Source organism: Acinonyx jubatus, chromosome D1 (assembly GCF_027475565.1).
Source record: "Acinonyx jubatus isolate Ajub_Pintada_27869175 chromosome D1, VMU_Ajub_asm_v1.0, whole genome shotgun sequence".
NCBI classification, from domain to species: domain Eukaryota; kingdom Metazoa; phylum Chordata; class Mammalia; order Carnivora; family Felidae; genus Acinonyx; species Acinonyx jubatus.
In genome coordinates, this window is record NC_069390.1 from 12,503,754 (window position 1) to 12,519,558 (window position 15,805).

Here is a 15,805-nt window from a genome sequence, read left to right on the forward strand (position 1 = left end):
GGCATCCACCTGGCACATGAGCTCAATCCCCTCCGGCTGCTGTTCAGCATGTCTCAAACCCAAAACCAGAATAGAAGTCAACTGCTTGCTTAAAATGCAAATCCCACTCAGTAGCTGGTCTGGGGTGGAACCAGCTTCTGCATTTCTAGGGAGCACCCAGTGATGTTGAAGCTGCAGGTATGACCAGGTGCTAAAGACCGGTGACCAAAGCTGGTGAGCATCTATCTCATCTGACTGGGAGGGAAAAAGAAAAAGAAGCAGAAGAAAGCGAGGCAGGTTTCTTCCCCCCGCAAAAGAAAACAGTGAAAAGTCTAGCACGAAAGCCAAGTCACAGGTGCATGCGAATATCTTTTGTTGAGGGTCTCCAGGCTCTAAATTGCAAACTGCTTTCACTGGAAATTGCCTTAAGTTAGGCGCTGTTTTGTTGCTAACTGTAGAAGAGTTTAATTTAAATGTCCCTCAGTGGGGAACTGCTTCAATGTTATGAAACGTAACATTGTGCAGCCTCTAGTCTGGAAAGGTGGGCAGTCCTTAATTTCTGTACTGGGAAGATCCCCAAAATAAGTTGTTAAATAAAAAAGAGAAACAAGGTACGGAACAATATGTATAGTTTGTTACCATTTGCATCTTTTAAAAAAGAGGAGAAAATATAGGTTCACATATTACTTACATAAGCTATGACTAACCGTGGAAAGGTACACAAGACACTGGTAGCTTCTGAGGCAGAGATCTGAGCGCGGGGGGAATCAGAAGGGGGCAGGCAGGACGAGGACTTATTTTCAGCGTAGTCCCTTCTGAATTTTGTACAACTGGAATACATTTCCCACTCGAAAAAACAAAAGGTAAAATTGAAAGGTAACCCCGCTGTTCTTTCTATACCTCCATCCACCCAAAAATCCAACGAAATTGATTCACTCGACACTTTCAAGAACCCTCTTAGTGCGTCCCCCGTAGAATTGGTTCTTGGAACAGGGATCAGAGTAGCATTGCCTTGTGTTTCCAATGTGTCCATGTTCTAGGAGTGTAGAAACTACAAAAGGTGTATATTCAGAGTCTGGAGCCTCTGGGGGTCCCAGTTTCCCTTGGGGGATTCAAGAGACCCGGCCACTGAGGGCAAGAGTTCTCTGCAGATGGAAGAAATTCTGTACACCTAGGTCACCCTTGTACAACTGGATGGTTGAATCAGAATCTGTGGCCCAGAGCTGCAAATGGGAGAGCAATGACTTCCCCTAACAAGACTTCCCGTAAGGACCTCCTGCTGCGCTTGGAACATGTTCTGTTCTCCCGAGTTTTTTCTGGTTTAAACATCTGACTTGGGCTGGCTGAATTATTGGGTTTTACTATTCTTCTCTGGTTACCTTATTTGATCTATTAGTTTTCATTAAGTAATTTCTCTAGCGTATTTATTTCTCTAGTTATTTATTCTCTTTCCTCAGGCTATAATGCCTACCCAATGAATAGAGGATTCTGCCAAGCGTTGTCCACATGGTCATTCAAGTTCAAATACCCGTTCATCCTTGTGTGACCGCAAGCAGGTTACTTGGTTCTCAAATGAGGCCAGGGTGAGGGGAGTACCTGGCCTACGGAATAGCACAGAGCAGAGGTTCAACAAATATTTGTTTGTTTTATTTGAGAGAGAGAGAGAGCGAGAGAGAGCAAGCACACATGCACACACGTAAGCAGAGGAGGGACAGAGAGAGAAAGAGAATCTCAATTCTCAAGAGTCTGACGCAGAGCTCAATCCCACGACCCTGGGATCATGACCTGAACCAAAATCAAGAGTCAGATACTCAACTAATTGAGCCACCCAGGTGCCCCACAAGTGACTTTTTTTGATGTCCAAATATTTTGTACATGGAAAAGATTATCTAAAGCCATTTGTTAATTGATTATAATATTTTAAGTTGTAAATTTAGAACTTAATTTTTCTTAGGCCACTAAATGCAATTTTCAAATATAATCAATTGAATTTTAGATCTAGTAATGTTTGTTAAAATTTAAAACAATCACACTTAATCTTTGGTTAATGTTCCCTTAGCCTCAAAATTTAACAGATTAAATTCCTTCGATTAATTTAAGCACTATTTACAATCAAATTCTCTTAAACAATTCAAAGTCATATACACAAAAAAATCTATAGATGCAAATTCTCCTAAACATTTAAATACCATTTATAAATATGATTGGGGCGCCTGGGTGGCTCGGTGGGTTAAGTATCCAACTTCAGCCCAGATCATGATCTCATGATTCGTGAGTTCAAGCCCCGTGTTGGGCTCTGGGCTGACAGCTCAGAGCCTGGAGCCTGCTTCAGGTTCTGTGTCTCCCTTTCTCTCTGCCCCTCCCCGACTTGCACTCTGTCTCTCTGTCTCTGTCTCTCTCTCTCTCTCTCTCTCTTTCTCTCATGAGAATAAATAAACATTAAAAAAGAAAATAAATATGACTAATTAGGGGTGTCTGGGTGGCTGACACAGCCACCAGTTCATTGAGCATCTCACTTTGACTCAGCTCTGCCCTGACAGCTTGAAGCCTGCTTCAGATTCTGTGTCTCCCCTTCTCTCTGCCCCTCCCCCTCTGTGTTCGCTCTCTCTCTCTCTCAAAAATAAACATTTTTTTAAATGATAAAAAATAAGAAGAAGAACAAATATAATTAATTAAATGCTCTTGAACTTTTTAAACCACAATCACAAATTTAATGTACCTCATTTCCCAAGCCCTTCAGAAGACTTCATAAGTGTTTAAACAACTCCTCAAAATTACTAAATCAAAAACTATATGTCTAATAAATCAAATGTTCCTCTGCATTTTAGCCAAATCAAAAGTAAATTCAGCTAATTCAATTTAGCTAAGCATCCTCCTTATGTTACGTCAAATTAAGCAGCTACTCTTTTTTAAATTTTTTTATGTTTATTTATTTTTGATGGGGGGAGGGGGAGGGGCAGAGAGAGAGGGGGACAGAGGATCTGAAGTGGGCTCTGTGCTGATAGCAGAGAGCCTGACGTGGGGCTCAAACTCTCAAAACATGAGATCATGACCTGAGCCTAACTCGGACGCTTAACCGACTGAGCCACCCAGGCGCCCTGCAGATACTCTTAACCATCTCAACCACCTCAAATCGTATATTAATATGTATATATTCAAATGCGTATTCAAGTTCATATTAAATGATATACTTGTTACCAAAAATTTATCATCTTATAAAGACATCTTACCAAAATTATCAATATAGGCTGCAAAGCATATACCCATCTGAAAAGAATCACCCTAAGGCCTCCACAGCTGGAGTTAAAAATTTATGGTTGTCAGAGATTCAAGATGAGGGCTGTGAATTCAGACATTTGGGCCCAAACTCCAGGACAGGAAATCCACTCCCAACGTCCAGCCCACCTTGCACATTAAGCGGCCGAACCACCTCCCGTAGTCAGGTTCTGCTGCCGTGACCCTAAGATACCACAGGCACCAGTTTTCAGCGGCTCTGGGTTTCACAGGACATTGTCGTCCGATTCCACCCCTACCCACTTCTTATCATAACCCTTCCCCAATTTTTACCACCTGATTTGGGCAACGGGAATTCTGAACCCACCCATCTGGGTAGTAACTGTCCTCTTGGCAGCCAGGTTTGCCTCCAAGAGACTCTGTATCTTCTTTACCGCTTCCTTACTCCCATTCGATAAGCGTTTACTGAGAGGTTACTACGTGCCAGTCGCTGGAGATACAGCAATGAACGAAAAATTGACAGAAATGCCTGGTTCTGCGGTTCTAGCATCCTAATATCAAGACAGAGATGGTAAGCAACAGCAAGAAGTCATGCGTATGTTGCATGTGTATGTTTCTCTATTAGAAGAGAAAAGGTCCGGGGCGTCTGGGTGGCTCAGTCCGTTAAGCGTCCGACTTCAGCTCGGGTCATGGTCTCACGGTTTGAGAGTTTGAGCCCCGCATCAGGCTCTGTGCTGACAGCTCAGAGCCTGGAGCCTGCTTCAGATTCTGTCTGTCTGTCTGTCTGTCTCTCTCTCAAAAATAAACATTTAAAAAAAAAAAGATTCTTTAGAAGAGAAAAGGTCCTCTGAGGAGGAAAAGGAAACAGAGAAGAGGGATAGTGAGTGCTGATGTAGGGCAGGGTTTCATTGTCAATAAGATGCTTAGGGAGGGCTTTACAAGCAGGTGACATCTGAGCCTGAACTTAAAGGAAATGAGGGAAGGAGCTCTGTGGCTAACCGGAACAAGAGTGCTCCGAGGGGCAGGGACAGCGGTGCAGATGTCCTGAATCACACCTGTGTGTCCTAAGAGGGCCAAGGAGGCACGAGTCGCTGGAGCAGGGTAAGCAAGAGGGAAAAGAGTGGGCCAGAGGACAGAGAGGTGCAAGGAAGTGATGGAGTAGTAGCCAGGCTCCCAGAGCCATTGTGAGCAATCTGCATTTCTCTGGTGTGGTGACAGGCTTGCCCTGGCTTCTCCTCTTAACAGGAAAGCAGGACACCAGCTAAGAGCAGTTGCATTAATTCAAGCAAGCTTATGAGGGTGTCTTGCAAAGAAGGGGTGGGAAGCTGGTACTTATTTTGAAGGTAGAGCCGATGTGATTTGCTGAGGGGTTCAATGAGGGGTGAGAAAAAAAGTGGCCAAAAATGGTTTTGGCCAAAACAACTGAGAGGATCCTGCTGGCATTCCCTGAATGAGGAAGATTTTATCGAACTGAGAATTTCTATTTATTCATTGACACCAGCACTTGATAGATACCAGGGCACAAATTACTGAGATATGAAGTCACTCTCCAGCTGCTAGGGGTAAGAAAGTCCAACAGGAGGGGCGCCTGGGTGACTCAGTCGGTTAAGCTGCCGACTTCGGCTTGGGTCATGATCTCACAGCTTGTGAGTTCGAGCCCCACGCCGGGCTCTGTGCTGACAGCTCGGAGCCTGGACCCTGTTTTGGATTCTATGTCTCCCTCTCTCTCTGCCCCTGCCTTGCTCGCACTCTGTCTCTCTCAAAAATAAGTAAACATTAAAAATTAAAAAATAAAGTAAAGTCCAACAGGAAAGATGGACGGGCGTTTTATTTTTAAAGTTAAAATACAGTGTCATGTCAAGTAAAGGAGCATCTGTGCAAGTCCAGGGAGAGAGGGAGGGGACAGACCTCTAAGCTGGGTCTGGAGAGACCAAAGGACATTCCAACAAGAATGTAGAATTTGAAAAAGCACAGACATTTGCAATCACGCGCTGTGTTTGTGGAAGTAAGTTGTCCAGAATTGCAAGTTGAGTGCACAGTAGCACAGAGGCGTTGCAGAGGACGTGTGGCAAGCTGAAGAATGTAGACATTATCCCGAGGGGTACAGAGGACCTTCAGTACCTCACATGACGGTGACATGATGGGATTGATATGGAGTTTGGGGACCAGCCTGCCACTCAGAGATGCACGCAGTGGAAGATGTTAAAGGCTACCTCTTTGATGAGAATGTTAACATTCTTGTTTCTCTTCCCCTCATTCATTGTCCTGTGGGTAACACACCAGTGGGATGATATCGGGGCAGAATCACACCGCAGTGACAAGATTCATCCTGCTGGGCCTCACAGACCAGGCTGACCAAAAACAACTCCTCTTTGCCGTCTTCCTGATGATCTGCACCGTGACACTGGTGGGCAACCTGGGCATGATAGACCTGATCCGTGCCAGCTCTGCCCTCCACACCCCCATGTACTTTCTTCTGAGCGTGCTCTCCTTCCTGGACACCTGCAATTCCTCCGTGTTCACCCCCGGGCTGCTGATCAGCATCCTCACCACGGACCGGTCCATCTCGTTTACAGGCTGTGTGATCCAGATGGCCTCCGTGATCCTCCACGGCACAGGGGAGCCTGCTCTTGGCCATAATGGCCTATGATCGATTTGTGGCCATCTGCCACCCTCTTCTCTACCACGCCATCATGTCTAAGCGCTTGTGCATCCAGCTGGTAATGGTCACCTACGCTGCGGGGGTGTTCGTTTCAGCTCCGCAGACAAGGAATGCCTTCATCTTGCCCTACTGTGGTCCCAACGTCATTGATCGTTTCTTCTGTGACATCCTCCCTGTGCTCCAACTGGCCTGCTCAGACACCACAGTGGCCAACATCATCCTGCTTTGCCTCTCTGCCTTGGTCACTGTCCCCACGGTCTCAGCCATCTTGATCTCTTATGCCTTCATCCTGGTCACAATCTGTAGGATGAGGTCCCTGGAGGCCCAGCGCAAAGATTTCTCCACTTGTGCCTCCCACCTCACTGCCCTCTCCCTCTTCTACGGGTCTGTGTTCTTTGTCTATGTCCAACCCAACCCTGGAAATGCTGCAGCCTATAACAAGGGCCTCTCTGTGTTCTACACCATTGTGATCCCCATGCTGAACCCCCTGGTCTACAGCTTAAGGAATAAAGATGTCGAGGCTGCTGTACAAATTAGGGTCCTTAACTTCAGCAGGAAAGGAATTTGTTAGCAAGGTATCTGGTAGCTCATAAAACAGAAGAGAAGCCTGGGACAGGAACCAAGAGTGGCCAAGCACAGCTGAACACCTGCCACAGGAATGGTATGTGCAGGCTGCCACCATAGGGGACATCGTCCATTGCCACGGCTAGCTCTGCTGCCCCTGGGCATTCAGCACTGCTCAGTTGCCAGAAAAAGCCACCTACACTAGCCACTGTACCACCCTCTATAGCGTCCAGCCACATATCAGCTCTAACTGACCCTACACCCTTCCATCATTCCCTGAAGTTCAAGCCCTAGGCAGGAACATCTACCTGGTTGGCAACATCACTATTATACTTCTGTCAATACACTACATTCAGCTCGGATCTGTTACATCCCCTGATATCCTACATCCACACTTGGTTTTTTTTTAATCATTTTTAATGTTTATTTCTTTGTTTTGAGAGAAAGAGAGCAAGCAGAGGAGGGACAGAGAAAGAGGAAGAGAGAGAATCCCAAGCAGGCTCCAAGCTGTCATTGCGGAGCCTGATGCAGGGCTCGATTTCCTGGACCATGAGATGTCAAGAGTTGGGTGCTTAACAAACTGAGCCACCCAGGTGCCCCCCTTGTACATCCACACTTGTATCTTACAGACCCCTAGGACCTCCAATCAGTGGTCCCAGAAGTGAGAGTCAGATTCTTTTTTTTTTTTTCATTTTTTAAAAATTTACACCCAAATTAGTTAGCGTGTAATGCCAACAGTGATTTCAGGAGTAGATCCCTTAGTGCCCCTTACCCATTTAGTCCATTCCCCCTCCCACAACCCCTCCAGTAACCCTCAGTGTGTCCTCCATATTTCTGAGTCTCTTCTGTTTTGTCCCACCCCCTTGTTTTTATATTATTTTTGTTTCCCTTCCCTTATGTTCATCTGTTTTGTCTCTTAAAGTCTTCATATGAGTGAAGTCATATGATTTTTGTCTTTCTCTGACTAATTTCACTTAGCATAATACCCTCCAGTTCCATCCATGTAGTTGCAAATGGCAAGATTTCATTCTGTTTGATTGACGAGTAATACTCCATGGTATGTATATACCACATCTTCTTTATCCATTCATCCATCGATGGACATTTGGGCTCTTTCCATACTTTGGCTATTGTGGATAGTGCTGCTATAAACACAGGGGTGCATGTGCCCCTTTGAAACAGTGCACCTGTATCCCTTGGATAAATGCCTAGTAGTGCAAATGCTGGGTCATAGGGTTCTATTTTTAGTTTTTTGAAGGTTCCTCAAAACACTCTGTTTTCCAGAGTGACTGCATCAGTTTGCATTCCCAGTGAGAGTCAGATTCTATCTTCCTCCTATCTTTGACAGTTCTCACATATAGAAAGAATCATTGAATGCCACAGCAACCTTCCCTAAAAGGTCATCTTAGGGGTTATTGCCCTTCTGAATCTGTGATATTGGAGAAATGGTCTGTGTGGGGTTGTGTATCAGAAGGAGATCATGATCATTTGATTTTGTGGGATAGAATGGAACCCCTGCTCCAGAAATCTCCACTATAATCAGCCAGGAATCAGAATGTAATCTACAGCAATAATGAGCCACTATTTCTATATAAATCAACAATTTAAACAAAATAAAAAGCTGACAGGCCATAGAACTTTCTTCAATCAAAGTCAAATTAACTTTATGTCATAGACAAAGCCTTCTTTATTGTAACAGAAATCAATCTTACTACTTTAAGAGGGGAAGAACAAGGTGAAATGTATTGTAACACCCAGATGTCAACTGAGGTTTAATATCTTTTTGGGAGTCAAATAAAATTAGCTTGAACCCCATCACATGTGTGATGAAATCCCTGTATTTCTGCCTATCCATCTGGCAAATCTGAGGTAGTGGGGGATGGGGAGTAAATGGTTTGTGTTTTTCCCAGTTACCTCTAGCTTGAAATTCCTAAATCCGCTGATGTACTCTGGCTTATGTGTCAGGAAGGGGGGAAAACCACGGAGCTAGAAATGTGGATGGTATAAATGGGGATGACAGGGAAACAGCACCTGACCATTGTAGGTGGGAGGGGGCAGGGGGAGACTTGAGCACACTGGGCTGAGCCAACACAAGGGGGTTGACATCCCAGAGGAAACCAAGAAGCAACCGCGTCTCTTCCAGACGAAACCTCCCTGTTCACGCGTAACTTCATCAATATCACAGTGAAACAACGTGTCCTTCGCAAAGTGAATAATGTATGGGTGAACCTACTGATCAATGCTCAATGATGGTTCTGGCTTTGTTTACACATTTGGGGTCATTTTTCTTAATATACTGTAGTAGGTCTCTCCAAAGAAATAGAACCAATAGGACATGATAGATAGATAGATAGATAGATAGATGATAGATACATAGATACATAGGTACATACACACATACATAGGATAGATAGATAGATAGATACATACATACATACATACATACATAGAAGAGGAGATTTACTATAAGAATTGGCTCATGCGATGATGGAGGCTGAGAATCCCACCATCTGCCATCTGCGAGCAGAAAACCATGAAAGCTGGTGGTGTAATTCGGTCTAAATCAAAAGGTCTGAAAACTGGGGACTGATGGTGTCAGTCCTGGTGGGAGTCCAAAGGCCCCCAAAACCATTCCCACTGATGTCTGAGGACAGGAGAAGGTGGATGTTTCAACTCAAGCAAAAAGGAAATTCACCCTTCTGCCTTTTTTGTTCCCTTCAAGCCCCTGATGGATTAGATGAGGCCCACCCCCGTTAGTGAGGGTGATCTTTAATCAGTCTACCGATTCATATGTTAGTCTTATCTGGAGACCCCACTCAGACACACCCAGAAGTTGTGTTTTACCAGCTCTCTGTGCATCCCTTAGACCGGTCAAGGTGACACATAAATGAAGAATCACACGTACTAAGGAATACAGCAGGTGCCAGCCCGTCCCCACCACCAACACCCGACACTCTATCCCAGACTCAGGAGTTTAGGGACTGTGATCTTTTCATGTAAATAAGCCATTTGCCTGGCAGAAAACTTTCCTTTGAATAATAATTTCCCTTAGGGTCAAGGAGACACAGAAGATCCAGGAACAGAGACGTGGGGATGTCAACCCCTTTTTCACTGCACAGTAAACTCACACTCTGCTCCTAATTTTATCGATTCCTGAGAACCCTCACTCCACGGTCCTGAGCCACCCAGTCACAGACCACAAAGTAAACTGGCTTGCCAGAAATTCCTACAAGGAAGGGGCCGGGGTGGGGGGGGAAGATAAGGCAGAGAAGGGGGAGCACAGGAGCAGCGGGGGACACGGCAAAGTTTGCTCAGAGACCAGGCACCCAGCTCCCTCAGCCCCATGCACACCGCCCTGTTTGAACAGAGCTCACCCTCTCTTCCCCTCTTCCTTCACCTAAAACCATGTGGAACCCAATAGGAGTCATTGGAATGTTGTTCAGAAATGAAGTCAAGGTGTTACCTGTCTCAAGAACGTTTGAATTAAATTTTTATCAACACTGTGTCTTAGGACCACCCAGAGTCCACTCAGTACCTGTGATGTGGAACTTTTTATTGGGTGGTGGTGAAGCCAAAGGTCAGGTGGAGGGGCGGCTGCAGCCACAGGTGCGAAAGGAAGGCCGGTGTATGGTTCTGGCCAGGCAGCCAAGGCACTGGGCCGCAGCAGACCACTGCCGGCAAGTACTGGATGCTGAGTGAATGGGTACTGTTAGCAGGCACTGGCTCCATCACCCGAGGAAAGCGAGTTAGCCTTGCTGGTCCCCCGCCTGTCCCACAGGGAATGGAGACGTGATGGCCAAAGCCTGCCGTTTACAGATGGAAAAGGGGGTAAGTCACTGTGAATCTCTCCGATGTCCATCTTGTTCCCAAGCGTCTCAAACTCATTTAAACTAACCTTAGAGGCCCTTGGGGAAGGACACTGTAACCAGGTGGGGAGGCAGTTCTGGTTTGGGGATATTTATTGGAACACTCACGCTCTCCATCGCTGACAGCTATCACTGGTCACGTGGGATGTCTCTCCAGGCATCACTTCCGGGGACGACTTGGTGCAGGATGGAAGAAGCCAGATACAAGTGAGAAAGGGGTGTTTCTTGGAAGAAAGAACCCAAGACGGTCCAAGGACGCTTCCAGCTGGGACTGGTCAGAGGTGACCAGTATCAAAAAAGGGACAGACATCCTCCGGGTGATTCATGGATCCCGCCACTGAGCAGTTGCCCTGACTTCTCCACAGGTCAGAATACGGAACACTGGCCACGCCCCCACTCCAGAGTGTCATAGACCGCGAGTTTCATCCCTACTCTCTCCAGGACCTCAGAGAAACTGGCCACCAGCCCCAAGAAGCTGAGCCAGATGGGAAGCAAGCCTGGCTCGTGGACAGTGTGCGGATAAGCTCCGTGAAGATAGATTTGCTCAAAGGAGGGGCACCGGCTGATCTCGGAATCCCGTTCTCCTCTAAGATGCTCACAAAGCATGATGTCTGCCGTAATTCGAGAGACAGAGATTCCAGGGCCGGTCCTCCAGATTTAAAACCACACAGAAAATTCCATGCCCACAAATCCGTAAAGTGCTGCCCAATGAACCATGTGTCTGAGCATGACCTCAGGGTTTGAACACCGTGGCTTCCTGGGGGTATTATTACTGTATGTGACAACACAGTTGTTGTTCTACTCACTGTTCTACTCTGTTCTACTCACTTGTGCATTTAAGTTCAAAGTTGCAATTTTTAATGTAAGTAACCCAATCACTCAGTTTACAAAGTACCAGTAAATAAGTGATGTGGGCGAGGCTGGCAGGCTCTCAAAAAGAGCCCCAGTGGGAAGAAGGACCAGAGAAAGGATCTCTGGGCAAGACGAGATCCTGCCCAACTTCTTAGGGTTCCCATCCGACATTGTGCTCAGACCTGGTGCCCAAATGTGGGTGTCTGTCCTGGCACGAATGTCCCCACCGTGGACCTCCCCGGGGAAGCCATCCCCCAGTGCCTTCTTCTGCCAGCCAGACTTTTCATGTGGTGTGGCCATCACAGTTCATGGCTAAATCCAATTCACACGTTAGCTAAAGGGTCTCAATCTACCTGCGACCAGAGGCCCCGGCTCCTGATCACCCATTTGCCATGGGGCTGACAGCTGCTCACAGATGTGGAAAAGGCAAAAGAATCCATTTGAGGGACGCAGTCGAGCTGTTTCCCCTTTTTTTCTCACTGCTCACGTTGTTTCCACACATTAAGGAGCCTGAAGACACCTTCATTCTAACGGGAAGCATGGTGGGGAGGATCTTGGCAGCATTTTTCCTACAAGCCACAATTTCTTAGCTTTTTTTCTTTTTAATTTTTTCTAAGGTTTATTCATTTTTCAGAGACAGAGAGACAAAGCATGAGTGGGGTAGGAGCAGAGAGAGAGAGGGAGACACAGAATCCGAAGCAAGTTCCAGGCTCTGAGCTGTCAGCACAGAGCCTGACGCGGGGCTCGAACCCACGAGCCGTGAGATCATGACCTGAGCTGAAGTCAGATGCTTAACCGACTGAGCCACCCAGGCGCCCCCACAATGTCTTAGCTTTAACTTCTTCAACCCGATATTTGCTTCATGGTAAACTCTGTGGCTTGTCCTTTATGTTTCTTCCTGGGGGCTCATCTCCTGTGCTCTATGAGCCTGAGATCGCAGAGTCCCAGGGTGACTAAAACCTTGGAAAGTAACTGTAGTGATATGGGGTGGGGGTTCCAGGACACATGTCACAAGCTTGTGTTGGCTTGTTCTCAGGGCAAGCCTGAGGAAAGTACCGAGGTACAACTATATGGCCACTCTGCCACTATGAAGACAGTATTAGAAATGGTAGTCACTTAGGGCGCCTGAGTGGCTCAGTTGGTTAAGCATCTGACTTCGGCTCAAGTCATGATCTCATGGTTTGTGAGTTCAAACCCCGCATCAGGCTCTGTGCTGACAGCTCGGAGCCTGGAGCCTCCTTCAGATTCTGTGCCTCCCTCTCCCTCTCTCTGCCCCTCCCCAGCTCACATTCTGTCTCCTTCTCTCTCTCAGAAATAAATAAGACATTTTTTCAAAAAGTTTTGTTTTGTTTTTTTTTTTAAAGAAATGGTGGTCACCTTAGGTGTGACCTTCTATGGGACTGCGAAGGGTGGAAGCAGGGGGGCTCTTTGCCCTTTGCTCTCTGACGAGGTAGGACTGGAACATTAGCCAGACTTTCACTTGAAATCCTACCTTAATGATAGGTAACATTTATCAAACACCTGCTGTGTGCCAGGAATTTTCTTTAATTTTTTTTTTATATATTTACTTTTTGAGAGAGAGAAAGAGACAGAGAGAGAGAGAGAGAGCATGAGCCGGGGAAGGGCAGAGAGAGAGGGAGAGAGAGAATCCCAAGCAGGATCCCTGCTGTCAGCACAGAGCCCGATGTGGGGCTCAGACTCACGAACTGTGAGATCATGACCTGAGCCAAAATCAAGAGTCAGATGCTTAACCAACTGAGCCAACAGGAATTTTATTTTCATCTCATAAAATTCTCCCCATCTACCCCTGTGAGACGCAAATTACTATCGCTCCATTTTTAAGATAAAGAAACTGAGTCACAGAAGGGTGAAGTCCCTTGTCTGAAATTACATAAATCAAAACGGGCAGAACCAGGACTGAAACTTAGACTCTGGAGTGCCAGGAGGGCTTAACCACTATTCTGTACCACCTCTACTTTTCAGAAAGTATTCCATGGACCCTATGATATTGAATTTCTAAGGATGGCCACCATTAATTCCTTATTTCCCTGAACGACATACTGCCCATCCCATCGAGGTTGGGATACAAATACAGATGCCTAGTTAAAATCGAATTTCAGGGGCACCTGGATGGCTCAGTCAGTTAAGCATCTGACTTCGGCTCAGGTCATGATCTCACGGTTCATGGGTTCGAGCCCCGCGTCAGGCTCTGTGCTGACAGCTCAGAGCCTGGAGCCTGCTTTGGATTCTGTGTCTCCCTCTCTCTCTCTGTCCCTTCCCTGCCTATGTTCTGTCTCTCTCTTTCAAAAACAAACATTAAAAAAAATTAATTATCTTTTAAATCAAACTTCAGACAGACAACTAATAATTTTTAGCATAAATACATCCCAATAGTGCATAAGACATATTTATACTAAAAAATACTCTATTTTGTTTATTTGAAATTCGGTAAGGTAGGTACCATGTATTTTCTCTGGCAACCTCATTTGTGACTTGCTCTGACCAATAACACACAGCAGAAGTGAAAATGTGCCGATTTTAGGGCCGAGACTTAAAGATCTTAAAGCCTTAAAGTTGGGGGGTGCCTGGGTGGCTCAGTCGGTTGGGTGTCCGACTTCAGCGCAGGTCATGATCTCACGGTTCATGGGTTCGAGCCCCGCATTGGACTCTCTGCTGTCACTGTGGAGCCTGCTTCAGATCCTCCGTCTCCCTCTCTTTCTGTCTCTTCCTGACTTGCGTTCTATCAAAAATGAATGAACATCAAAAAAAAAAAAAAGAAGAAGAAGAAGGCTGTTGGTGTCCACTTCTTCCATCTTGGAAGCCCACCCTAAGACCACCGTGCTGTGAGAAAGCCCAGCTAGCCGTGTGGAAAGGCCCTATGGAAAAGCACGAAGCCCCAGGTGTTGAGAAAGGCCTTGACCTTCCAGGACGGCCCAGCTGCACGCAACTGTGTGAGTGATGTCTGTCCACACCGTGTGGAGGAGAACGATTTGCCCCAAGTCCTACTCTAACTCCTAACCCTAACTGTGAAAAATAACCAATGAATGTGGTTTTAAGATACTACATTTTAAGAAGTTTTCTTATACAGTAAAAATAACTGGAATGACCGCTAACGGATTGTCCTTGAATTATTTGGAATTCGGTCCCCAAGCCTCGCGGGGTTCTCTGCAGCGGCTCCATCAGGCGTGGCCTCCATGCCGGTGCAGCCGTGTCCCAGCCCGCTTTCATTTCCCTGGGGGAGGCCGCACATCCTTGAGCTCCGAGCACGGCATTTGGAGACAGCCAGACCGGGCACCAGATTCCTGTTCTGCCACACAAAGCTGTATGACCTTGGTCTCTTTGTCTGAAAAATGAGTCTGTCAATAGTAATTACCTCATAACGTGGTTTGTGAGGATTAAAAGAGATTTAATGTCTATAAAGCACTTAGAACGATGTCAGGCCCTTAATTAGTGTTCAGCACGTCTTAGCCGCTGTCATTAGTCATGCTTACACTGAATCATTTCTCCAACCTGTGTTATTTTATTATTTTTATCTCCCTGATTATTTCTCTGCAGGGGAGGAAGTTTCGTGAAGCCACAAGTTCACATAACCATGAGGCTGGCGGGGTCCCCAGCAACAAACCAGCAACAAGCTCGCTCTATATGTCGTGAGCAGAGAAACGCAGCCAGGTGTCAGGCCTGCCCAAGCTCCCGGTCTGCCGTGCCCCTGCCTGACTCCCTTTCCTCCAGGCCCAGCAGTCACTGGGAAATCACAAGCCCCCCGATACAGCCCAGACCTATCAGGTAATGAAGCCGCCTCCTGGGCCCCCAAGTCACACTCCCAAATGTCCTTCTCTTTCCCTGTGAACCAGAAACGCTGTGCCAGAAAAAAAATGTAGATTCACAAGAACAGAAGTTAAGGGGTTCTAAAATCAGACAAGACCCATGTCTCAATCCGGTTTTACAACATACAATCTGGCATGATTTGTAAACAAGAAAGTTGGGTAAAGATTAAATACTCAAATGACAAAAAAAAAAAAAAAAAAAACAAAACAAAAAAAAAACTAGCACAAAGTGTGCTGTTGAGTAGATGCTCGTTTGAAACACTGTCCCCCTGGCCCCCAGCATTATCCATTCTGGGCATTGAACAAGGCACTGACTGCTGGTTATCAGTGATGTGGTCACGCAAAATGACAGCTTCATTTTGCTCTCCTGTGGCCCCAGCATCACTAGTCCCTACTTCCGTTCCTCTTCTCAACCACCAACCCACCTGTGCTGATGTTGCCAAGGCCAGGGCCATTTTCTTCCTTCTGCTTTCTCTTCCTCCCCATCGTGGGCGTCCTAGTCACCTTCTGAAGGAGGCAGCCCCTGAAGCCCGAAGCAAACCTCTTTCCGTCTGTACCTTTCCTCGTCCCATCTTCTTCCATGATGCTCACACATGCTCAGCCAGCCTCTCGTGATGGGCCGACCGTGCGGTCCTGTGGTGGGTCAGAGCCCAGGACAGGTTATCAGATCCTGAAGAGCAGAGTGGTGACTCCAAACCAAGGACGAGCCACGGGTCAAATGCCAGGAGAGGAAGATGAGATTTCCAAACCTGGCTCAAAACAAGGGAAGCAGCATCGTGAGTGAAATCAGGGTCAGGCATGAAGTTAGACCAACAGGTGGTGCC

At 46.5% G+C, this 15,805-nt stretch overlaps 1 protein-coding gene across 1 annotated transcript; it reads left to right on the forward strand.

Annotated features, from left to right (window-relative positions):
- The first annotated feature begins 5,500 nt into the window (after nucleotides 1-5,500).
- Nucleotides 5,501-6,446, forward strand: LOC106979535 (olfactory receptor 1052-like). Its single transcript, XM_027045129.2, is given in 2 exon segments — nucleotides 5,501-5,835; nucleotides 5,837-6,446. Coding segments are annotated over 2 exon segments (945 nt in total).
- Nucleotides 6,447-15,805: the final 9,359 nt, after the last annotated feature.